At 37.1% G+C, this 26302-nt stretch overlaps 1 protein-coding gene across 1 annotated transcript in view; it reads right to left on the bottom strand.

Annotated features, from left to right (window-relative positions):
• Positions 1-2842: 2842 nt before the first annotated feature.
• The window catches only part of LOC128544594 (alpha-1,6-mannosylglycoprotein 6-beta-N-acetylglucosaminyltransferase B), a 110327-nt gene continuing 86867 nt past the window's right edge, over positions 2843-26302 (bottom strand). Inside the window, exons 10-18 of the mRNA XM_053514814.1 lie at positions 23084-23217; positions 19432-19562; positions 18377-18382; positions 15341-15496; positions 14989-15135; positions 12194-12310; positions 8633-8707; positions 8232-8503; positions 2843-3278 (exon numbers count right to left, since the gene is read on the bottom strand). Of these exons, the coding sequence (XP_053370789.1) occupies positions 3080-3278; positions 8232-8503; positions 8633-8707; positions 12194-12310; positions 14989-15135; positions 15341-15496; positions 18377-18382; positions 19432-19562; positions 23084-23217 (1237 nt within the window). The 3' untranslated portion in view covers positions 2843-3079. The remainder of the gene's footprint in view (positions 3279-8231; positions 8504-8632; positions 8708-12193; positions 12311-14988; positions 15136-15340; positions 15497-18376; positions 18383-19431; positions 19563-23083; positions 23218-26302) is intronic.

Raw genomic sequence — 26302 nt, 5'->3', positions numbered from 1 at the left:
CCATTGTTTCGTAGTTATTGTTAACCTGATTTCTGTAAACGTCTCCTCGATTCCTGTATAGCATCTTTTGGATTTGTTTGTCTGGATTCCTGTGGATTTAAAGATTTCGACTTTGCTTCTGTTTCAGGATTTATGAGACAGTGGTTTGTTTGTGTGTTGGAATTACCGTATTTGCCGATCATGTCCTCACTTCTGTTTCAGAATTTCTGAGTCTGTTTCACTCCTCGGATTTGTTCATTTGGATTACCTTATCGTCTGCTCACATCCTCACTTCTTGTTCATTGACTTTACCTCATTAACGATGTCTGCTTTTAGGTCTACCAAGCCTGTTCAGTAAACTTGTACCTAAAACATTGTGATTTGGATGTTGTACGATCAATATTCATTTATGGGAAGGAACCAGAGTACATGGAGGAAACCCACCAAGAATGGGAAAAACAATGCAAACTCCACAAACACAGAACTGTGACAGGATTTGATCTCTTTACCCTGGAGGTGTGAGGCTAGATTGCTAATGTATCAATGTCTATTAACAGTAAATGACTCTTTATGATATTTTTTGTCAGTGTTATTTATAAAAATAAAAAAAAGCAAATATTGTGCAGAGATCTATGTACACTAGTTTTACATGAAGTGTCCAGGTCTTATAATGCTGCTTCACACAAATCAATCAATAAATTAAATTTATTTATTAATTTCATCATGTTGGTATTTTAATTATATTTCATTTGGTATCGTGTTACAACTTTATAAATTATTTTTAATGTTAAGATGGAGTCATCTACATTTTACTCACATTGGACCTCATTTATCAATATAAATACAAATAAAAAATAAATAAAGGAAAACAATGTGTGATAAAACAACATAAAGCATTCAACAGAACCAGGACATGGCCTGTGAACAAATATTAGACAAGCAACTGTGAATAAATTATTACTGGCTTGTGAGGGAGGTGTATGATGTTGTCAGTGTTACAGGGTGTTAGAGCGACATTCTCCATAGTGGCAGGTGACAAACCGATGTCCTTGTAGGGGCACAAAAATGAGGTGACATTCTCCGTATTAGGGGTTACGTCATAAGCCAATGAGGTGTTTCCAATGGGGCAAGAAGGGAGAACAGGGACATCCCTGCCACAGTCAAAGACTAGAGTGGGCTGGGGACTGGAGGCCTTCTCATCCTCTAGCTTGGAGATCTTCAGAACGGAACTCAGGTTTATTGACTTTCTGCATTGGCTTGGTGGGAAAGGCCATCCCTCAATCTCTGGTTCATTTTGGCTGATACCAATTCTTGACAATCTAATTATTTTTTTTAGATAAAACCCTGTCAATCTTGGTCACAATGTGTTTACCGCTCTGCCTTGTTCCTCAGTTTCTATTGCCAGTCTGCTGCACACATTTATTGGTCTAATGTTGTCATGACAAATTGGCACAGATGGATAAATGTACAACTTTCTTACATGGTGCTAAACAAAACATTTGAAAATGCAACAGATGATAGACAAAGACTAGCTGAAAATCTGGAACATAAATACTCTGATATACTGATTGATGACATACTTAAAACATGTGCACAAAGTTAATAGCATGTCACGTTTAAATGGCTTATTTGAAACATTTAGCAGACAACCTTTTTCTGGAGCAATTTATGAAAATACTTGGTACTGTAATCTCTAGCAAAGACAAAAGTTCATGTTATTTAACTGGGTAAGGGACTAGGACTGAGACCATTTTGGGAAGCTAAATAATTTTATATTATTGCAATTAATTAAAGGAAGTGAAAAAGTTAGTCAAAATAAATGCACAAAAGAGAAAAAAAAATCTAAAATAATGACAAAGGTAATAATGCTATATAAATTGAGGATGAAAAGTTATGTCTTTAGCTGTAAACAAATGCCTCAGCTGAGATTAGGGTTAGCACTCACTGTGCTCATGAAGGTTTAAAGACTGGTATCATAGGAAAAATGTCAGATCATGTCAGATTCATTGCCCATGGCATCATCTTTTTACGACGTGCAAAAGTTCAGCATGTCACCCAAGACACACAAGATCCATTTAAAAATAAATTCCTTTTGTGATGTGCTGTTAGAGTTTAATAAATAATAGTTTTACTGGTGCAGAAGTGGGTCTAAATAACTTTTCCATCCACTACTAAGAAAGTGTTTTTCGCCATTAACCCCTACATTTAGTCATGCAAGCTTAGCCTTTTATGAAATTTTGTGGGTATCACCAAATGCAGATCAGCTGTGCAGCATGCATGTGACTAGTAATTTTGGGTGAATGTCAGTGATGAATAAACATTTACAACAATGAATAAAATCAGCAATGGCAGTGAGGGTGGGCAAAGATTATCTTAACAGAGTCAGTTGCTGACATGCCACTGTCAGTGGCATGCAAGTGAAGATGTGTCTTTATGGTTGCTTCATGTTACCAAAGTCCATTAAACACACACACACACACATACACACAAATAAATAAATAAATAAACAGTAAGATGAAGGCATACTAAAAATCATAGCATAAATAGGCATATTGATCATGAATCCAACACAAACCAGATGCACGTTATCATTTGTGACCAATGTGCAGTCCAATGCCTTCCTGCCCTAAAAATAGAAATATATTGATACATGTGGCCTACTTTGCTCAGACTGTGTTAAGGTTTAAAAACATCTAAATACTTAAAAAAAATCCTACAATACCACAGAACAGTAAACAGTATACTAATACCATTTAACTAACACATTTGTTTATAAAAGTCAGAATTATTGGTTGTTTTAATGCTTTGTTTGCATTTTGATATAACAATATTTAAAGAGTAATTGTGGAAAAATACCCTTTTTTGCCATCTACAATACATAAAAAAGTATACTCTCTTAAGCAGTCCAGTTGCTGAAGCTGGTTCAAGTAGTCTTTGTTTGCCTCATCCAGTCTTAACTCTGATATGCTTCGTATGTCTCCCATTTCCTGATGGATCCTTCTGTATACAGCCATGGGTGGATTTGTTAATCAGGCCGTAATGTTTATGGGAAGCCTATCACCTCATTTACCTTGGATCTGGTCTTAGTGTATCACAGATCTCAAAAGCAATCCTTACACAGCGCCACCTGGCCCTGCAAAAAGTCTCTACAAGGACAAAGGCGTTGATGTTTGGTACTGAGTCCAGCACAGCTGAACAGGAGCACTTCTTTTTGCAGGAAACACTCTCTCCCCTTAACAGCCACAGCTGGAAATAAGTGGTTAATCTCCATTTCCAAAGCCTCACACTGGACATCAATCCTGTTTAAAACACAAACATTTTAGACATTTAAGGGAAAAACACTATTTAACCGACTTATATTTGTGTACTCACCACATATCTTAAGCTACAAATCATTGCCTTAATGATAAAAAGTTCTCATATGTTAATATTTAAGAGGGCAAGGAGTATTTGCAAGAAATTATGATGTCTGATTAGCCGTTATGATTAGCTGACTACTCCCACATTACACAGACTAAATACCATATGTTCCTATTTCATATGAGACTGTCTCATTTTGAAAATATCAGTAAATATCACATACAAGAAAAGAAGTATAAAAGAAATGAGTGTTTATAAATTCCATGTATTACTTGGCTGCCACTCATATGGAGCTGAAATAAAACAAAACCAGACAGAACATTTTATTTATTTAATATTACCTGAAGATTTTTTTTCTTTTTTCATTCTCACACAACCCTTTTCAAAAAGATTCAAAAATGCGCGTAAAAAATAAAATAACATTTTTCCACTGGCAGTACAGTATTTAGTGTGGTACAACTGTAGGCATAAAGTGATGCGCATGGTCTGCAACAATACTTAAATAGGCTGTGGCATTTAAGCAATGATTGCTCAGTATTAACAAACATAAATGGTGCCAAAGAAACATTTTTCACACCATTACACTATCCTTACCAGCCTGGAATGTTCACACAAGGCATGACGAGTACATGAATTTATGTTGTTGGTGCTAAATTCTGATCATACCATCTGTTTGCCTGAGGAGTCAAGATTCATTAGACCAGCCTACAATTTTTCAGTCCTTAACGGTCCAATTTTGGTGAGCCTGTGACCATTGCTTTCTGTTCTTGGCTGACAGAAACAGAACCTAACTTGGTCTCCTGCTGTTGTAGCCCATGCGCCTCAAAGTTGTACGGGTATCCTAAGAATTGTTTCTGCTAAGCACAATTGTACTAAATTAATATCTGAGCTACTGTAACATTTCTGACAGCTCATTTTACCCAATCACTGTTGACCTCTCATCAATAAGGCATTTGCATCCACAAAACTGCTGTTCAACAGTCTGCAGTAAAGCAAAACCTCAAGTTTAAGCTCTATTTTCAGTAATCATTTTTGTGCCTATCCTCAAAGGTCAAATGTTGCAACAGACAAAAAAAAAACAAGATTTGAAATAAAATAAAGGAAAATTAAGTTTGTCAACAGTTTTTTCCAAACTTAAGAATGCTGCAGTCCAATATGAAATGTGAAAAATGACTGTGGCCCACCCAAACTCTTAGAGTCTCTCTTTAGTTTCTAAATAGTGACTTATCTTACATCATTTTAGTGCCTCATTTTCTTCTGTCCCACTCATGTACAGCTGGTATAGAAAAGAAAACCCCTTTAAAATAATCACATTTTGTTGCAGGCTGAAATGAAGACATACCTGATTTTTGTTTAACCCAGCTGTATTTACTCAGGGAAACTTTTAACATTCAAGTAAGAAATATGACACCTACACACATGGACAAAATTGTTGTTACCCTCCGGTCAATTAAAGAATAACTCACAATGGTCACAGACATAAATCTGTCAAATGTAGTAATAAAAAAATATTTTTATGAATGTTAATCAATGAAAGTCAGGCATTGCTTTTCAACCGTGCCTCAATGGAATTATTAAAAAAGCCTAGGCAAAAATAATGGTACCCCTAGAAAAGACTAAAAATAATGTGACCAAAGGGACATGTTAATTCAAGGTGTGTCCACTGATTAACATCACAGGTGTCTAGAATCTTGTAATCAGTCAGTGGGCTTATATACAGTATAGGTCTCCAGGTAGTTTCCAAGTGTTTGGTGACATGATGTGTACTACACTCAACATGGATCAGAGAAAGCGAAGGTAAGAATTGTCTCAGGAGATTCTTAAGAAAATTATAGACTAGCTTGTTAAAGGTAAAGGCTATAAGACCATCTCCAAGCAGCTAGATGTTCCTGTGACTACAGTTGCACATATTATTCCTGGGACTGCAGCCAACCTCCTTGGACTTGGCCGCAGGAGAAAAATTGACGACAAATCAAAGAGACAGATAATCTGAATGGTAACAAAAGAGCCCAGAAAGACTTCTAAAGAGATCCAAGGTCAACTTTATGCTCAAGGAACATCAGTGTCAGATCCGCCTGACTACATGGGAGACGACCAAGGAGGACACCATTGTTGAAAACAAATCATAAAAAAGCCAGACTGGAATATGCCAAGGAAGCACTTTTTTTTTCACAGGAATTGTTTGATTGCAGTGATTGCCTCAAAAGGTTGTACAACAAACTATTAAGTTGGGGGTACCATAATTTTTGTCTAGGCCTGTTCCATGAGTTAATTTTTTTTTAAATAATCCCTTTGAAGAATGGTTGAAAAGCAACGTCTGACTTTCATTGGTTAACATTCAAAGAATTTTTATTTAATATTACCTTTGTCAGATTAAAGTTATTTCTGTGATAGGGCCTCCGAGTGGCGCAGCGGTAAAATGCTCACCCTATCATCCGGAGATCACTGGTTCGGTTTCCCGGGTAATGCTGTAACCTCTCACAGCCGGAGGTCTAGAGAGAGCTGATTGGCCAAGCCCTCTCAGAGGGGAGGGATGAGAGGTACTTCGTGCTCCCACATTAATTACGGCTCGACAGCCAATCAGGGGCATCTCTGAGCTTGCGTACGCAGCGGGAGCGGATAGTGCTGTCCTCCGAGTGTGTTACGCCGTCCCTAACGGTGCGTGAGCGAGCAGTTCGAAAAGATGTGGTCGGCTGGCTTCATGTGGTTCGGAGGAAACACGTGATAGTCTTTGACGCACCCGGTTGAGTGGTAGTAGTAGCCTTAATGTGGGAGCCCCCTAGTGACGGGGGGTAATTGGACACTACTAAATTAGGGAAAAAATCGGGATGAGTTTTTCTTTAATTGACCGAAGGGCTATTTATTTTTTTATACCACTGTACGTATATGTCAGATATACAGGGGGGAAAAATAGTATTTAGTCAGCCACCAATTGTGCAAGTTCTCCCACTTAAAAAGACGAGAGAGGCCTGTAATTTTTATCATTGGTATACCTCAACTAGGAGAGACAAAAAAAAAAAAAAAAAAAAAAAAATCACATTGTTTGCAAATTATTTGCAAATTATGGTGAAAAAAAAGTATTTAGTCAGTAACAAAATTTAATCTCAATACTTTGTCATATACTCTTTGTTGTCAATGACGGAGGTAAAACGTTTTCTGTAAGTCTTCACAAGGTTTTCACACACTGTTGCTGATGTTTTGGCCCATTCCTCCATGCAGATCTCCTCTAGAGCAGTGATGTTTTGGGGCTGTTGCTAGGGAACATGGACTTTTAACTCCATACAAAAATGTTCTATAGGGTTGAAATCTGGAGACACTCCAGGACCTTAAAATGCTTCTTACAAAGTCACTCCTTCATTGCCCAGGCAGGGTTTGGGATCGACGTCATGCTGAAAAAACCCAGACACGTGTTATCCTCAATGCCCAATGGTTTTTACTCAAAATCTCACGATACATGATATCAAAATCTTACGATACAAAATCTCACGATACATGGCATTCATTCTTTCTTTTACACAGATCAGTCGTCCTGGTCCCTTTGCAGAAAAACAGCCCCAAAGCATGATGTTGAGTTCCTGGCGGCGCAGTGTGTTACTAATGGTAGCTCCCTGCAGGTCATTCACTAGGTCCCGCCGTGTGGTTCTGGGATTTTTGCTCAAAGTTCTTGTGATCTTTTTGACCCTACGGGGTGGATCTTGCGTGGAGCCCCAGATCGAGGGAGATTATCAGTGGTCTTGTATGTCTTCCATTTTCTAATAATTGCTCCCACAGTTGATTTCTTCACACCAAGCTACTTACCTATTGCAGATTTAGTCTTCCCAGCCTGGTGCAGGTTTACAATTTTGTTTCTGGTGTCCTTTGAAAGCTCTTTGGTTTTGGCCATAGTGGAGTTTGGAGTGTAACTGTTTGAGGTTATGGACAGGTGTCTTTTATACTTATGCGGAGTTGAGGACAGAGGAGCCTCTTAAAGAAGAAGTTACAGGTCTGTAAGAGCCAGAAATCTTGCTTGTTTGTAGGTGACCAAATACTTATTTTACCGAGGAATTTACCAATTAATTCCTTAAAAATCCTTCAATGTGATTTTCTGGATTTTTTTTCCTATTTTGTCTCTCATAGTTGAGGTATACCTATGAACCTATGATGAAAATTACAGGCCTCTCTCATCTTTTTAATTAGGAGAACTTGCACAATTGATTGGCTGACTAAATACTTTTTTGCCACACTGTATAGTGACAAAATCCTTACGAAACAGAAACGAAAGCGCAACAAAGCATGGCTTATAAAAATCTATAATTAATTAAATCTATTTTAAAAAATTATCAAGCAAAACTGGCTGGACAGGATTTAATGAAACGTTGACAGTACTAAGGTCTGTAGTTAAATCTGCCTAAATCAACCTCAGTTAAAATGTTGAGTAGAACTGAAGTTATGAGCAGTTATGTTCCAAATTATTACAGCATGATATAAAACTGGCTGAACAGAGATTAATGAAACTTTTGCAATTATGAACGGTTATGTGCCAGATTTAATCATCTACTTTAAAATAACCTACTTGCTCATGTAAACAGCTCCACCAATAAATACTAAGAAAGATAAATATAATATTTGTACTGGATTAGTTAATATTTTCACAGCTGAAATAAAAAACCCCTACGCTGTTAACACGTTGGATTCATTTTAAAACAAAACTTAAAATTAATCTTTATCGGATCATAATGGCTTTGAAGATTTTTTAGGAAACTTCTGTTTATGTTTTATGTAATTACTGTTGTCCTGGGTAGAAAAAAACAAAGCTTCTGCTGTCTCTGGTGTGGTCTACACCAGTTTTATAGTGAAATTCATATTACTAAACAACTTATTTTAAAAGCAACATTTTCTTTAAAAATCCTCACCCAATGAAAGCCTCCATATTGTTAATGAAAGGGAAGAAAGCAGGCTCACAGATGAGGCCAGCATCCTGGCATGTCTTCACACACGATGAGGCCTTAGGACTGAGGAGCAGCCTTAGGGCACTAAGAGGAGGCCAAGATTCTGGAGCACTGATGTTTGAGGCCCACACCACACCTGTAGAGTTAGGCATGATGACAAAAGGGTTTGGCGGGTTCCCTGGCCACAATTTGGTCTCATTGGCTGATGGAAATGGGCTGTCAAGGCGACAAAAGTCCTTTGCATGGGTAAAGAAAAAAATCATCAAAGGACAAAAAAATAATTAAATCAGTATACCTTGTGTGTGTGTGTGTGTGTGTGTGTGTGTGTGTGTGTGTGTGTACTGTATGTCAATATGTAAGCATACCTGATGTTGAATGTATGCATTCAGCCTTTCCAACATTCCTTCAGAGGTGTATTCATAAGGCAAAAAGGGCTGTACCTGTGTATATACAGGGGCACAAATGTAATCAGTATCCAGAATCATTAGAGCATTTTATTATTTTTATTTTTTTGCATATGAGAAAATAAATCATAATATGAGGTAATGGAGAATCATGAATTTATTGTAGATGTCACAAAACAAACCTCACACATTATTTAACAAAATTACATTTATTGTGGGTTTTTACTTTCTGCCTTTTGTAGTAAAACAAAAAGTTATCCAAACTTTACAGTTTGGATATTAATTTGATTAATGCAGTTAAATTATTATAAAGGTGTAATTATTATAAGGGCATTTCAAACATCTACAAATAAACACATTATACACAACGTCTTCCACAATGTTTCATACACAATGCATCTAAAGCTATAATAAATCAGGAAAAAATATGCAGCACAAATATCAGTTAAAGCAGTGTCTCCCAGCCCTGGTCCTGGAGGACCCCCTGCCCTGTAGATTTTAGTGCTATCCTTGCTCTACCACACTTATTCAATTTAGGAGAGTCTGTTGATTAGTTAAATTATGTGTGCTGGGAGCAGAGAAAACATGAAATATTTGCAGAGCAGGGGGTCCTTAAGCACAAGACTTGGAAAAAACTGATTTAAAAGAACACAGGAATACCGCTATGTATTAAATACTTTTGAGACACCTTTACTTAAATATTGTTTTTATTCCTGTTCTTCCCTTCCTTTTTTTGGGATTCTCTCGGTAAGCGGTTGAAATGGCAGAGATATTTTTCTGCATATTTGATTTGGCACAAGTTTTTACCCTGGATAGGCTTACCCCTGGTCCTGTCCTCTAGTTTTATCCAAGCTTTTAACTGTTATTCCACCAAGTTCTCTCACTTAGAAATCATGGGAAGGGGTCTACAATTTTTAGCATAGGTGCATTTCCACTGTGAGACACAAAATCTAAAAAGAAAAATCCAGAAATCACATTGTATGATTTTTTAACAATTTATTTGTGAATTACTGTGTCAAATAAGTATTTGATCACTTGCTTATCAGCCAGATTCCTGACATTCAAAGACTAGTTATTTTGCTTTTAAATAGTTCATATGCTTCTTACGGAGCCACTCCTTGGTTTTCCTGGCTGTGTGCTTTGGGTCATTGTCATATTAAAAGACCCAGCCACGACCCATCTTTAATGCTCTGACTGAGGGAAGGAGGTTTTTGCCCAGTATGTCACAATACATAGCACCGTTCATCCTCGGTGCAGTCGTCCTGTCCCCTGTGCAGAAAAACACCCCCAGAGCATGATGCTTCCTGCCCCATGCTTCATTGTAGGTATGATACTCATCATTCTTCTTCCTCCAAACACCCTGGCAAATTTCAGACTGATGGTCCCTGGCAAACTTCAGACGGGCCTGGACATGGGCTGACTTAAGCAGGGGAACCTTCCGTGCGATGCAAGATTTATTCCATGACGTCTAAGTGTATGCTGATAGTAGCCTTGGAAACGATGGACCCAGCTCTCTTCACGGCATTGACCAGCTCCTCCTGTGTAGTTCTGGGCTGATTCTTCACCATTCTTAGTATCATTGATACCGCATGTATATACTTAGACTTTGGCTGATTGTGGGGTGCACAGGTGTCTTTAAGACGGCTAACGACCTCAAACAGGAGCTACTAATTTAGAATCATGAGCAGAGTGTAGCTGGACTATTTAAAAGCAAAATAACAGGTCTTTAAGGGTCAGAAATCTGGCTGATAAGCAAGTGATCAAATACTTATGTGACACAGTAATTCACAAATAAATTGTTCAAAAATCATACAATGTGATTTCTTAGTAAGAGAACAAACTCACAGGGTGATCAAATACTTATTGACCTCACTGTGTGTGTGTGTGTGTGTGTGTGTGTATATATATATATATATATATATATATATATATATATATATAGATAGATAGATAGATAGATAGATAGATATTTACAGTATTGCCTTTGTGTTATGGAATATGTTGTTTCTTGGCCTGTATGAAGTTTGATGAATTCTGAAATGTTCTTTATGTGCTTCTCAACTATTGTAGACCATTTTGTTTTCTCTATACACACACTAGGGAAGTGCACTAAAGGTATACTACAAAAGGAAGCATTAATTGATTGTGTCCGCTGCTTGTGGGGGAGATTTGTCAAGCACTCCAGAAGTGATCAATGCTTCTGGCATTTCTCCAACAGGACAATATGTAGAAAGTAGTCAACTAGGATCAGCACTAGTTGGTCCCGAAAGGACCCATAACTTAAGCTGAGCAAAGCAATATTTACTGTGCTAATAATTCAGTGCCCTGTAGTGGAGATTTTAACAGTCTGTGTCGAGCCAAGTTTGTGTCTCACTGGACTTGCCAAAAGGCAGAGCACAGCAATACTTATGTTCCCATTTGCTTTATTTATGATAGCTGTTAATTAACTGTTTAACCCTTCAACAGCTGTCTCAATTGTAACCATTACAAATCCAGTAGATGATGTTCATAAATGTATCCTCAATTCCGAGTCTCTAAGAGCCTTCATGAGTTAATAGGTTCACAAATTTTTATAATTGGCATGAAAACAGAATAGTATAAGTGACATGACTCTTTCTTCAAGTAACCCAATTAAAATATAATCAAATATAAATAATAATATAATTGTGAAGTGGACAGCAAATGATAAACCGTTTTTTTTTTTTTTTTTAATTAATAAATATTTAAAAAGTGTGGCATGCATTTGTATTTACTACCTTTTCAATTTAATACTTTGTAAAATTGTGAACTCAGTGCTCTATCAGATGTTTAAAACTTATACCTATATGTTTTAAACCTAGCCCTGCTTTAAACTTCTCCACAACTTTTTTCCTAAACTGTCTGGTGTGTTGGGATTTATGATGCTATTTGTACACTAAAGTTCTCTAAAAAAAAAAAAAACCTTGAGTGCTTTATACTGTAGAACAGCTGTGTTTACTGTATACTGAGATTAAATTACACACAGGTAGACTTTATTAACTAATTACAATAGGTGATTTCTGAAGGCAACTGGTTTCACTAACACTGTATTATGTTGTAATACTACCGCTACAGCTCTGTATTTTTGAGTTGTGTTAGAATGTTTTACAGCATGATCACTAGGACACAAACATGAAATGACTTAGCAGGAGTTCACTGCCTGCTGTCAGTCAGATGTGTGCCATTTGATTTTTCACACAAAAAAAACTTTTTTTATGAGAAATAAGAAACACAAAAAAGGAACAATAAACAAAAAACGTGCACTCCTGAGCCACATTCCACAAATAGGCAAGCTCAAAAACTAAGCAGCTTTCTTAAACTTTTGTTTTAAAAAAATATTAAAATTTATTAAAAGTTTCTACATGTATGTATAGGATGTGTACTTTATATAATTAACATATTTATTATTCTTATTAATTTATCGTCTGTTGATAAATTAATAAAAAGGTAAAATGATCTCCTTCTACACAAATACTTCACTATTTTAAGTTAATACAATCTCACCTTAGCTTTAAGGATTCCCTTAATGGTCGCTTCAATTTGCTCTGAGTTGTTGTAGTCCATGGTGATGACATGTGGTCTGCCAATGTACTGCTCAGTGTAGGGGTGTTGAGAAGACACCTGCTTAAAAAGGATATCATAAGCATTAGATTATCACCACATAGATATGCACTTGGGTAAAATTTCTTAAAAAGCATGATTATCATTTCTTTATACTACAGGGTATCTGCAATATAGTCTAAATATAGAGGATTTATTACTTTTTAATGACACTTCAAATGACCAAATATACAAAAAAATAAGATTCTAATATTGTAGTGGGCAAATAACAAGATAAAACTTTTTGCATTGTGCCTTTTTATTTATTTATTTATTTATTTAACAAAAATAAAGTAAAAAAAAACCAAAACATTTGGGCAACACTAATTACCCCCATAATTTAATAGCTTGTAGATATACCTTTTGCAGTATCAGTCTCTCAAATAATTACAACATTGCTTGAGTTCTCTGAGGTTTTGGGGCATTTTCTTTTGTACAGCACTCTTAAAGTTTTAGCACAGCATTTTAGCTGGGTTAACTGGTCTTTGGCCATCCCTAACCAATGATTCTTTCATTTTTCAGCTATTCTATAGATTTTCTTTGGATCACTGTCCTGTTGCATAATCCAGTTTCAACCAAGCTTAAGCTTTAGGATAGATTTGCCACTAGAATATTTTGGTATACTGAGGAACTTATGGTAGACTAAATGCCCAATTCTTATGGCTAAAAAAACAAGCCCAAATCATCATCGTCCCTCTACCAGTTTTCCAGTTCAAAGCCACTGTACCCGAGGTCCATGCAATGTTGAGCAGTTATGCAACTCACAAAATTCCAACATCAGCAGCCTTCAGCATTTACAGGTGAATCTTGTCCATGCTGGGGTCTCGATTACTATCACCCACACACAGATTTTGCTTCTGCAACTTCCACTGCTGTTTTCTTTTGCCTGCCACTACCCCTTTGCAGAAGTTGTTCAACAAGCTAAAGTTCCTCAAGCCAGTCAGCCCCAAAAAGCCTCCTTCTTCAACCTGACAGCTTCACTGACTTCTGGTATCCATCATTGGGTCTTTGGTTTGTCTCTATGACAAGAATCATCAAGCTTTAGACAATCGCTATCTACGTCCTCTAGGATGAGTGTTCCACTGGTTAACCTTCTACTACTCTTTTGGGTCTCCTGGGTCTGTCTTTCCTGCCATCTGATCTAACACACCACTAGATCAGTGGGCAGCTCTGCACGTTTATTTTACCAAGTGAATATAACAAATGGCCTTAAATCAGATGATACAACTATAAAGTCAATCATTGACCATCTATCAGAGAGTGGTAAAATGCAAGAAAATAATGCAAGAACCAAGAGCAGACATTATTATCATTATTATTATTATTATTATTATTATTAATATTATAACAACAACAACAACAATAATAATAATAATAATGATAATTTACTTGGCACTTGGTAAGCACTTTGTAACAGTCATGGTGCTTTGTTAAGTTTATTAGAACAAGTAAGTCTAGTAAAATTATAAGTTTTGCATTTTAATTATCATTTATTATGACTGTTTATTAATATATTAATAAATGTATTATTTGTTTTCAAACTTGCGTGAGAACATGACCCAACTTGTCTCTCAGACATTCCACAATATTCAAAATGTGCAATGTTTTATACATAAATACATTGAATATTGTAATTGATGACAAATTGCTGTGGTATAAGTAAAATAGAATAAGGTTAAGTAGGAAATAACCATGCTATCCTAGAACAACTAACGCAACAGTAAGATTTTTTTAACATAAAATCTAAAATATGTTGTATAATGCATATTACAATTTAAGAAAGTGTAATCATCGTTACTTAAATAAAAGGCCAACAGTAACAGAAATATTTTGCTTGTATATAGGTTATAGTACATCAGCTGCTTAAATGGACGTGTGATGTGTGAATCATGAAACTAGTTCATATATTCTAGAGTAGTTTTGTCTAAAGACACCAACAAGCTAGAAACCTACCAGAAAAAGGAGTCTGTGCTGACATTAAAGTTTGTATTTGAAAACAACAAAGGACTCAGCTGTTTAGCCTGCCAGAAGTTTTTTTTTTACCCCCTGAGTTCCAATGCAGAAAGAAATCCTGACACTTATCTTTAAGCAGTAGTCATAGCTTTAAGAGCTTATGGTAGAGTCCTCCCAATAAGAATATTTAAACATAACAAACAAAAATAATAATAAAAAATATGTATCTCAAAAACTATTGTGCTTCATTATTTACTATTCATCAGTCATAACGGAAAATAAATGAAAATTACTGAAAGATAAATATCATTAATTATATTGCTACAGTATACAGTAACACCTGCCAAGGGGTTGGATATAAGGTATAGTCCATACCTTAACAGGTCAGAGCCTTTTGGTGGCACAAGGGGGACCTACACAATGTTTGGACACGGTTTTAATGTTATGAGACTTTGGTGTATGATTGTACATTCAGATGTTATTTAAAAACTGTAGTGTACATTATAGAAAATATTGAGTTGAATTAGATTTAATTTATATTAATTTGTTCGTTCTTATTACCCTCATACTTTAAAAACTGGAAATTACCTTAATTTTCATAAATGCATATGAACACAAAATATTATAACTATATTATCCTATAATGTGTATTATAATAATATTATCATAATAATATAATTTGATGTTTATGTTCTGCTGAATTTGATTTACCTCTCACCGATTTTTGATGAACAGTCAGGACTCACCTCTCTGGACATGGGCTTTCCTCTGAAAAACTCGTTGTTGAGAGAGCTACGAGGTGGATGGAATTTGGGCTGAAGGAATATGCAGCCATTAGCAATAGCCTCCAATGGGGCAGGACCTTCATAAGGAAAGCCAAATCCTACAAAAACCTAAAAAAAAAAAAAAAAAGCTTGCATAAACAAACATTGTAAAAATCTTTATGTTTTAACCATTATCTAACTACATGTTGGACCAAGATCTACTATATTTACTAGTTTCTATGCAACAATTACACAATAAACCAGTTTCATGATATAATGTCAGAGAGTCAAGAAAAAAAGTTAAAGTTCCCAAAAAACAATGGCAATACTATACCTTGGCCTTCCTAAGAAGCTGCTGAAGCTCATGTTGAGGCAACAAGCCATGGTTTATGACAAAGGCAGGGATTTCTGGAGGCCGCTGTGCTTCATAATAGACTGTTCCATGAATGTCCATGTAGCGGTGCAGTATGGTAAGAAACTTGTCTTTCCCCTACAGTACAAAAGAGGGCAAATTCAAACTGAAATCATGGTGTTTAATGGGTGGAAAACAAAATTTAACTAGCTATTCCAAAATGTAGGGCATAAATATTGGCCAATATAGGATAAGGAAACTAAAAAGTGGATTGCAATTTTAAATGAAATTTAAACCATTGTTATTGTACAGGACATCTCATAAAAATCCATTACAAGAGATTAAACATTACAAAAGCTAAAATACAAACACTAACATTGGTTTATTAGTTACATGTGAAAAGGCAACCAATTATCACTGTCCTATGCAAGTTAAATGAATGATTATACAAAAATAATATTTTTAGAGGGGAAGTCTTTATTGCAAGGTGGGTATTTAATTGTAGTAACATGACTGCATTTTAAAACAGTTCATTTTAATAATACTGTAAAAGGCTGTTTAAAAAAATTGCTGCTACATTCCACAACCCTGTGGCAACACAGCTGTAAGCACACATGTCTAGAATGTCTAAAATATCCTCACTAGAGCTAAGGGGTCTAACTCAAACCCATTCTAGCATGACTATGCCCCATGTGTGCCGAGTAAAATCTATGAAGACATGGTTTACCAAAGTTGGAGTAGAAGAACTTGACTGGCCCGTCTCTAATAGCTCTGGCTACAACCCCACTGAACCTTACCCCTCACCTCTATGGTGAACTGGAACACCTGACATCAGTGTCTCACTAATGCTGTTATAGTGAAAGGGCAAATCCCATAGCCATGCTCCGAAATCTAGTATACAATTTTCACAGATGTGTGGATGTTATTATAACTTAAATAGGGGACAATATCTGGATTGGGATTTTTATATGGAGGTGGTCATCACTGGGATTAAGAAATATTTTGTAATGAATTTATGAATTTTGTGGCGTTAAAACTCATATAAAAAGGTAAAGGATCCACATATTGTACTGTATTTTCATTAGCAACATGAGCAATGTACCATAATCACATTTTCGAATTGCATATGGTTATGTATGACTCTCAGTCACTCATTCTCTCTAGGGTGCCAATCCATTGCAGCGCACACAAACACACAGTCACTCCCACACTATTGGGAATTTGGAAATGCCAAGCAGCCTAAACTGCATGTCTTTGAACTATGGGCAGAAACCAGAGAACCTGGAAAAACGGTTTCTCCCACCTAGCACAGGGAGTACATGCAAACTCCAGACACACAGACCTGAGGCAGGACCCAAACCCTTTACTCTGGAGGTACAAGGACATTTTCATTCATTTTTTCAGCTTGCCGCCTACAGTAGTTACTGTAGAATTTATTTAATTTTAACCGTAGAAATAACAGTTGCCTGTCAAAATCATGTAAAGACATGGAGTGGATTATATCAGTAACAGACTAAAGCAGCATTGAAAGGCATTGAATTAAAAAAAACAAATGTGCAAAATGATATGTGACAGAATGACATGAGGTTCAGTAGTTGAGTGCATCACTCAGCCATGCAAAAAAAAAAAAAAAGTCCTGTGGAACTAAAAACTTTTTCTGTTACATGACTGAATTTGGGAGTTTTAGCTGTCAGACAGATGGCCTCACATGTGCTTCTTGAATACTCCGGTATACAGAGAAGTTCATGGTTCACTCAATGACTGCAAGGCTTCCAGGTCCTCTGGTGGCAATAATAAGCCCAAATCATCATCCCTTCACTAACATGCTTGACAGTAGGTATGAGATGTTTCCGATGGAATGCTGTTTGGCTTTGGCCAAACATGGCGCCGAGCATTAAGGCCAAACAAGTTCACCTTTGTCTTTCAACCCTTCCAAGTAAACTGTACTTTGGCATGGATTTTAACATATACCATGGTCAGTGAGGCCTGTAGGGTCTGATATGTAGCACTTGTTCTTTTTTTTTTTTTGTATTTCTCTGAGCATTGGACAATCTGACCTTGAGTAAATGTTCTCACTGTAAACTGAAATAATTTTGAAAGGGTTTTATAACCTCAGTAACTATTAGAAACTATAAAGGGCGGCACAATGGCTTAGTGGATAGCACTGTCGCCTTGCACCTCCAGGGTTTGGGTTCGATTCCCACCTCTGTGTGCATGGCGTTTGCATGTTCTCCCTGTGCTTGGTGGGTTTTCTCTAGGTACTCCGATCTACAGTATATTCACAGTCCTAAAACATGTGGATTAGGCTAATTGGCATTCCCAAATTGTCTTTAGTGTTTGAATGAATGTGAGTATGTGTACGCGATGGATTTGCACCCTCATGCCCGAAAACTCCTGAAATAGGCTCCAACCGCCCCGGGATTATACGGTATAGACAGTAAGCGAATGAGAAACTAAAAAGCAACTACATACTGTACTGTAAAAGCTATAGAATAAGGAAGTAACAGGTTGCATACCATTAAAGATACTGCATTGTAGGGCAGTTGATTGTAATATGAGATTGTTGCACAGTAACAAACAAACAGAAACACTGTACAATTTACAGTGTAAATGCCATAATGTAAATGTTTATAACACATATTTGTTAAATCATTCATCATGTTATTTTTAGAGTAATTGATATGGTAAGCTTTTGCCTCTTTGCTGTTATGACAGCCGTCATATCCTGTGCAATATCGAGTGTCTTAATCTGTATGCTAAGTTACTGCACACTAAGATAAAAATAGCATGCGAGTATGTACATAAATAAATATTATTACATAAGACTGTTGGACGTTAATTTGACAGCATATGCCATTAAAGGCTTGACATAGTAACCATTTATGACATGGTTACCCCTGTGAATAATTATTTTTAATTAAGTGTTACCAAATAATATTAGAATCGTATAAAATTGCAGCTGCGGCATCTGATATGTCTGGTATTCAATACACAAATTCGTCCAACTCCTTTCTTGACTTCCAGCTGTATTTATGCACTTCAGGTCATTAAATGCATTTGTTGTCTTCTTACAATGTTTTAAAATGTGACTTACGTACCTCACGCTGTGAATAGTAGCAAGTGAAGATTGACATAAAACAGAAAAAAAAAGAGGGGTTAGTTGTGATCTCATCATGTTGAGCGACATGCTTGCATTTGGCCTACATGGCTTTGTTTTTGTGAGGGCATTTGACTACAATGATGGTATGAGACGAAGATAGGATAATTTTAATTTTAATAGCTGTGTGTATCTTAATGCTGGTAAAACAAGATCTAGAGAAAAGCAACTACAGTATGACAGCCCAAGCATACATTATAAGAGATTAAAGTGGGGTGCTTGTCAGGTTCTTGTAGGAACTGTAGGAAACAACTTCAACTGATGTCTACATAATGTTTAATTCTCTTTCTGTCTCTGGCTGTCTCTTTTTGCAAGCTTTGCTCTTCATCACAACTTGATTAGTGTCACAGTGCTAACTGTATGCTGTCTAAAATGCCAGTGCAGTGCAATGCTGTCATTGTGCCTAACAGACTCTGATGGACAATCTATCTCAGTGTGTACCATTAGAAGTGCTGAGTCTGCTCTGGCCATAAAAAAAAAAAAAAAAAAAAGATACACAAGCCTCAAGTCCCCAGGCACGAGTGCCACATTAGAAGCTAAATCCGGCACCACTTACCAGGTGAAAGCGTTTGACAACTCATCAGAGAGTTATTACCGTGGCAGCCATCGACTCCAGATTTATAACAGTCATAAACAGATGCGACTCGAGACGATGCCTGTGTCTCTGTAGCTCTATCAATCAGGGTGAAAAGAGCTCATTATGTCCCTATCACTCATGGAGCTCAACATGACTGAGGTGACACCCGCAGGCCCTTCACGATGCAGAAAGCATCAAGCAGTGTCTTAAAATGAGTGTCCGTGAGAAATGAAAAGGGAGATAATCATAAATCCACTGCGCCTCAATTTTTCATGGTGGTAAATATATTCATGAGGAAAGCTTGCTGTCGCTGTGTGTGTGTTTGCGTGGTGTGCTTACCTTCCACATGCTGGCCTCTTTGCCATAGATAACTGCCATATTGTTGACTTTCTCTCTCTGAATGTTAACCCTCTCAGTGTGGTTTAGTTCTTCAGCAACAAAGCCCATGAAGGAGTTGTCAGGAGTATGTGCTGCATTGGAAAACCATAAGTTGATATTAAAACCCACTATATAATGCACAGAGGACAATATACAGTTGTGCTTAAAAGTTGTACCATTTTCAAAGAAAACATGAGTGAGAATACAAAGCAAATGTATTTCTTATAGCCTCAAGTTCATATGTAAGGCATAATAGAATGGCACAATCATCAAACAAAACATGACAATAAAGAAATTAAGGAAATAATCCCTGTTCAAAAGCTTGCATACCTCACTCTCACTCACTCATCGTCTATACCACTTTATTCGTATTTAGGGTTGTGGGGGGTCTGGAGCCTATCCCAGGAGACTTAGGGCACAAGGCAGGGTACACCCTGGATAGGTCACCCAAGCCTCATGGCTAATAAGCCTAATCTGCAGGTCTTTGAACTGTAAGAAAAAACCCTCCAAGTAAGGGAAGAACATGCAAACTCCATGCACAAAGAGAATTGAACGTGGCCAGCGATTGAACCCAGACCCTGGAGGTGCAAGGTGACAGCGCTATCACTATGCCAATCTTGCATACCTTTAGTTCCTAATATCGTGTATTGCCCTTTTTAGTATCAGCGATGGCATACAGTCTTTTGTAGTAATGGGGCATGAGGTATGTAATTCTTAGGTGGTAAAGCTGCTCATTCTTTTAGAAAAATAACAAATGTGATGGCCACTACAGAACCTTCAACTTGTCCCGCTGTAGCCATTGGAGGGTCATATCTATTGTGCTTTGGATCAGTGTCATGTTGGAACACCAAAATGCAATCCAGGATGCAAGTTGTCTGCCAGTATTTTCTGATAACATACTGTTTTTATCTTTCTATCAATCTATGTCTTTTCTGTGCCACTGGAACTCACACAGCCTCAAAACTACCATGCTTTACAATGGTGATTGTGTACTTTTCACCGTAGGCCTTGTTGACTCCTCTACAAACATAAATTTCAATTTTGGTCTTATCACTCCAAATGATCCAGAAGCTGAAAGGCGTGTCTAGAATCCAGTCTGGTGTACTGCAAGCATGCATTTTTGTGGCAATGACTTTCTCCTGCCAACTCGCCCATGCAGTTAATTTGTGTTCTATTATCTTCTTATTGTGCTCCTTGAAACATCACTTCTGCTCAACCAGAGCAGTCTGTATTTCTCTTAAAAGTTGCTTGTCGGTTTTTTTTCCCATCCTGGACAATTCTTTTGGCAGTAGTGGGTAAAAGCGTTCGTGGTATACCCTACTGTGGCTTACTATTAACAGAACCTCTTTGATAGAGTTTTAACAGTACTGACTGTCATTTTCAAGTGTTCAGGTATCTTTTTATAACCTTTTCCTTCTTTATAAAGATCAACTACCTTATAACGCACATCCTTTGGCAGTTCTTTTGTCTTCCCCACGATGCAGATTAAACCAAGTTAGTGCATCACCTCATGAGCTATTTTTGCATAGACGCTAATTACATTTACAATAAGTTACAGGTGTGGAAACTCCCTTTAATAGCCATTTAAACCTGTGTGTGTCTACCTGTGAGTGTATAATGTGGCCAAGCATTCAAGGAGATGTAAACTTTTAAACCGGGGATGTTTGGGTGATTTCAGTTATCATTAGGTTTTAAAAAGGAGTCAAACAATAATTACTTCATGTGACCACTATCCTTAAATAAGAAAAAATATTTTGCATTATTAGTCATATTTTCCAAATAAATGTCAATGTTTAACAATTTCTTTCAGGGTATGCAAACTTTTAAGCAAAACTGTACTTACGGAAAGCTGAATCCCAAATTCTTCTTTAGCCCCTGATCATGGGCACTACTTGATATGTGAAACAAAGGACTGTACACCCTAGATAGCTCACTTGCTTTCCTTTTTACGCGATTTGGGATTCAACCCTGGAACCCCAGAAGTTAGATGATATTCTCAGGACTGTCCAACACCTACATGGATTATTCGCTTAGCCACATTAACAGAACAAAACTGGCCTTAGAAGAGAAAGTGCTTAAATAATGGTACTAATGTTACGTGGAGCGGATTGGAGAGCCGCACCACGAGATGTAGTAATATTTATAAGAGCCCTATTGCAGGGCTTCTAAGGGGTCAAACGGCATGTGATTATTAATTAGAAACTAAAAAGGAAATAAAAGAAAAATTAAAAGCACAAAATAAACAGAGCTCCGCCGTCTACGAGGCCGGCTCTGGAAACAAAAAAATAAAATCTATAGGCCACTCAAGGCCTATGCTGTTATCGAGGATTTATGAGTAGGTTGTATTGCAACACATAAACTGAAAGCGCAGGCTGGTCTGAGGGGTGTCGCACTCGCTCTCTCTTTCTTTCTTTCTTTCTTGCTAACCGGCATCTTCGGAAGACTAAGGCTGGGTCTTTACATTTGTCTTACCAACTTTGTCTTATTCTACGGCTCTAATACCTAAATGATCGCTCAAAGTTCGGAGGTATGACGACCCCTAAATAGACATGCCGCCGGTCTGTCTGCTCAGAACTCTGTGGGGTAACAGCCTGCAGATCTGCCCATCCTGAACAGTGCAGAGTATTTTTGTTCGATTCTGCCCCTCGTAAGACCTGCATTGTTACAACTAACCATAACCAGACAGGAGTACCTGAACTAAATCGACACAAGGAAGTAAATTAGAGGAAGGCTTGGCCAGGGCATCTTGTCACCCATGGACATCCTGCAGCAGTGGAAGAGTTCTCTAATCACCTAAGAATTGTGTTCCTGCTCTCCAGCGAGGAGCTTCCGGTAAAAAAAATCCTTACTGTAGATTGCTTTCAAATGGGGAGATTTTTGTTTCTCCTCCTCAAGCTCCAGGTTTTGCCGTGGTTGTAGTTAAATGACTTGTCTCTGCCAAAACTTTTATACTGGCCCCACTGAGGATGACAGAGCTTCCAGAGCACAGTGGAGATTTAAACACAAAGTGTTCAAATGTTTTTCACTCTGTTTAATTCGATGTTTGCATCCTGCCTCTTTACCTCTACAACATGTTGAATCCAATGTATACAAAATATCTAACACATTAACCAGCAACAAAAAAGGCACCAAAAATCTATTATTTTTAATGACATTTTTATATATGCAAATGTTTTGGGATGACATAAAGCCACTAGACAGTACACCTACTTTAGGGGCGTTGTACAAAACAATAATGCTTTAAATAAAACACAGGTGGCTACACAGAAAAAGAGAGCAGCATTTAAATTAATTACAGAACATCATTTTACAAAGATGACCAGAATTCCAGGACAAATTGCACTTTCTTTTCCAAAGCAAGATGTGTAGGCTTTCTTCATTTATTATTTAAATCATTTAACTATTGCCTAATTTAGTGGTTCAGATTGAAATAACACAAAACCAAATATGGAAACAAACACCTGCTTTGTTTCTCAAATATTTATATTCCATTGAACTGTCAGAACACACCTTGGGCATGTCTTGGTAGCAGCTGCAGCACCGTGAGCTTCCAAGTCACACACTTAATAGACTCTGTCACACCAGTGAGGAAGAAAAATATGTCAGTACTTACGAAACATGGTCATGTATTGTCTGCAGTTAAGGTTCCAGTAGCCCCAGTTGGTCCTGTAGCCATGCAGTGTGGCGTATTCCTCATGGTTATATGCTGGCTCAGTACCAAACGTGTCGATCACCCGGATATGACATCTGCAAAAAAAAACATTTTTAAAGTGATACGGATGTCCTAATATGGATATAAAATGTTCCTTCGGGCGCCAGGGAAATTAAATAAAATAACTTTCTTAGTCAAAAGAAATATACAAGATTTGAGAGAAATGACCAATTTGTATGACATGGTGAATTTAGATTTTTTTTGATGTACAGTATAACACTGTAAAAACAATAAAAAATCTGTGCAGTTCACAATAATTTACATCACAGTTAATGTACAGAGTGGTACTGTGCGGGCACTGGTGGCTCAGTGGTAGGTGTTTCGCCTGCCATGTGGAAGGCCTGAGTTCGATTCTCAGCCAGTGCCCAAACCCCAGCCACTGTATGCTTACCGGTCCCAAGCCCGGATAAAATGGGAGGGTTGTGTCAGGAAGGGCATCTGGCGTAGTAGTGCGGACTGATTATTCCGCTCTGGTGACCCCTTGCCAGGAGCAGCCGAAAGACCAACAACAAAAACTTGTTATATCAATTTTTTTAAAAGATTTCGAACAAACTTATTTCACATTGTTTATTAATTGTTTTTACAGTGAAATACATAAGAAATATCTAAAAATATACACTCACCTAAAGGATTATTAGGAACACCTGTTCAATTTCGCAGTAATGCAATTATCTAATCAACCAATCACATGGCAGTTGCTTCAATGCATTTAGTCATGTGGTCCTGGTCAAGACAATCTCCTGACCTCCAAACTAAATGTCAGAATGGAAAAGAAGGGTGATTTACGCGTGGCATGGTTGTTGGTGCCAGATTGGCAGGTTACTTGGATTTTCACGGACAACCATTTCTAGGGTTTACAAAGAATGGAGTGAAAAGGGAAAAACATCTTGTGGGCGAAAATGCCTTGTTGATGCTAGAGGTCAGAGGAGAATGCACCGACTGATTCAAGCTGATAGAAGAGCAACTTTGACTGAAATAACCACTCGTTACAACCGAGGTATGCAACAAAGCATTTGTGAAGCCACAACATGCACAACCTTGAGGCGGATGGGCTACAACAGCAGAAAACCCCACCGGGTACCACTCATCTCCACTACAAATAGGAAAAAGAGGCTACAATTTGTACGAGCTCACCAAAAATGGACAGTTGAAGACTGAAAAAAAATGTTGCCTGGTCTGATGAGTCTCGATTTTTGTTGAGACATTAAAATAGTAGAGTCAGAATTTGGCGTAAACAGAAAGAGAACATGGAACCATCATGCCTTGTTACCACTGTGCAGGCTGGTGGTGGTGGTGTAATGGTGAGGGGGATGTTTTCTTGGTACACTTTAGGCCCCTTAGTGCCAATTGGGCATCGTTTAAATGCCACAGGCTACCTGAGCATTGTTTCTGACCATGTCCATCCCTTTATGACCACCATGTACCCATCCTCTGATGGCTACTTCGGGCAGGATAATACACCATGTCACAAAGCTCGAATCATTTCAAATTGGTTTCTTAAACATGACAATGAGTTCACTGTACTAAAATGGTCCCCACAATCACCAGATCTCAACCCAATAGAGCTGGATGTTCATCCCACAAATCTCCATCAACTGCAAGATGCTATCCTGTCATTATGGGCCAACATTCACCTTGTTGAATCAATGCCACGTAAAATTAAGGCAGTTCTGAAGGCGAAAGGGGGTCAAACACCGTATTAGTATGGTGTTCCTAATAATCCTTTGGGTGAGTGTATATATTTTGGTTGTTGTATAATTATGAGTCATGTACAGATACAGTGTGTATGTGTGTGTGTGTGTGTGTGTGTGTGTGTGGTAAAGAGGCAGATTTACTCCTGGGTAAAATAACATTCAGTAATACATGTAAGGAACCAGTGGTAGATCAAATAAAATCTATAAGCAAGTAACTTGAAAGGCAGAGTAGAGGCTTGCAATAAAATCTGTCTCTTGCTCTCTCTCTCTCACTTTCGTAATGATTTTATGTATTTTGTATTTACAGTGATTTATGACTATGTTTACACTCTATTTAAATTAATCCTCTTTAAAAAGATAACTTCGTATCATACAGCTAAAAGAAAAGATGATTTAATGACATTTTTTTTAAACTCGTCATATGTTTCTACTATTACGACTGATGATCTGCACAATGGTTTTAATATGATGTTCATATTAAATGCAATAATATGCAATAAAACTACTGGATGATTAATTTATCTTCCTTACTGTATGTGCTTCCTTATAAAAACAGGTGGAGGCATAACCATGTAACATAATATGATAAAAACGTTTTGTTAACATTTTCTGTGCTTCGGGCTTTTTGATTGTCTTAATCTTTATTATCCAAATTGGAATTTTGTCAAAGCATGGCTCAGCGTCACTGAATTAGAGGATTAGAAATGAAATCAATTAAGCAGCTCAAGACGAACTGAAATGAAGACATGACTCACAATAAAGAAAAAAATAGCCTGAATGTAAAGAGTACATGGATTTAATACACATAACAAACCTTTCCTCTACTTTATTTCCCAGAGACATTTTATCATGTTTTGCGATTTCATTATCTACAAGACAGCCACTAATAGTGCTACTAGGAATTACAACTATTATGCTTTATGCATTAAGCAGTTTTGGCATGAGTAGAACAAATAATATATATATTAGGCAGACTGACTAACAGAGGGTAATCTATTTGATTCCTGCAGATATTCTTTTGGACTGAGAAAAAAAATATCTATAAAAGCAAGAATGAAGTTTATTGCATTTTGACAGAAATTTAATTTGGCATGGTTTTTTTTTTCCTTCTTTTTTTTTTTTTTGGATGACATTCTAGACATGAAAGCACCACACACAGGCCACTAATTCATTAGGGAAGCTATGCTAATGCTGAAGTAATAGCAATAAAAGTATGTGGCAATAAATAAGACTTATTTTATACCAGAGGTGGGGGCCAGAGGTATAAAATAAGAGATTGCACAGTGCCACCATGCCCAAGTCACTATGGTACTCGATGTGGCCTTTAAGATCTTGTCACCCGTTTTACATATTTTTGCTGATATACAGTATGTGCATGATATATATATATATATATATATATATATATATATATATATATATATAT

Source organism: Clarias gariepinus, chromosome 16 (genome assembly GCF_024256425.1).
Source record: "Clarias gariepinus isolate MV-2021 ecotype Netherlands chromosome 16, CGAR_prim_01v2, whole genome shotgun sequence".
In the NCBI taxonomy this organism is placed as follows: domain Eukaryota; kingdom Metazoa; phylum Chordata; class Actinopteri; order Siluriformes; family Clariidae; genus Clarias; species Clarias gariepinus.
The sequence above is the reverse complement of the archived record's forward strand: the minus strand, read 5'-3'. Positions and strand labels throughout refer to the sequence as shown.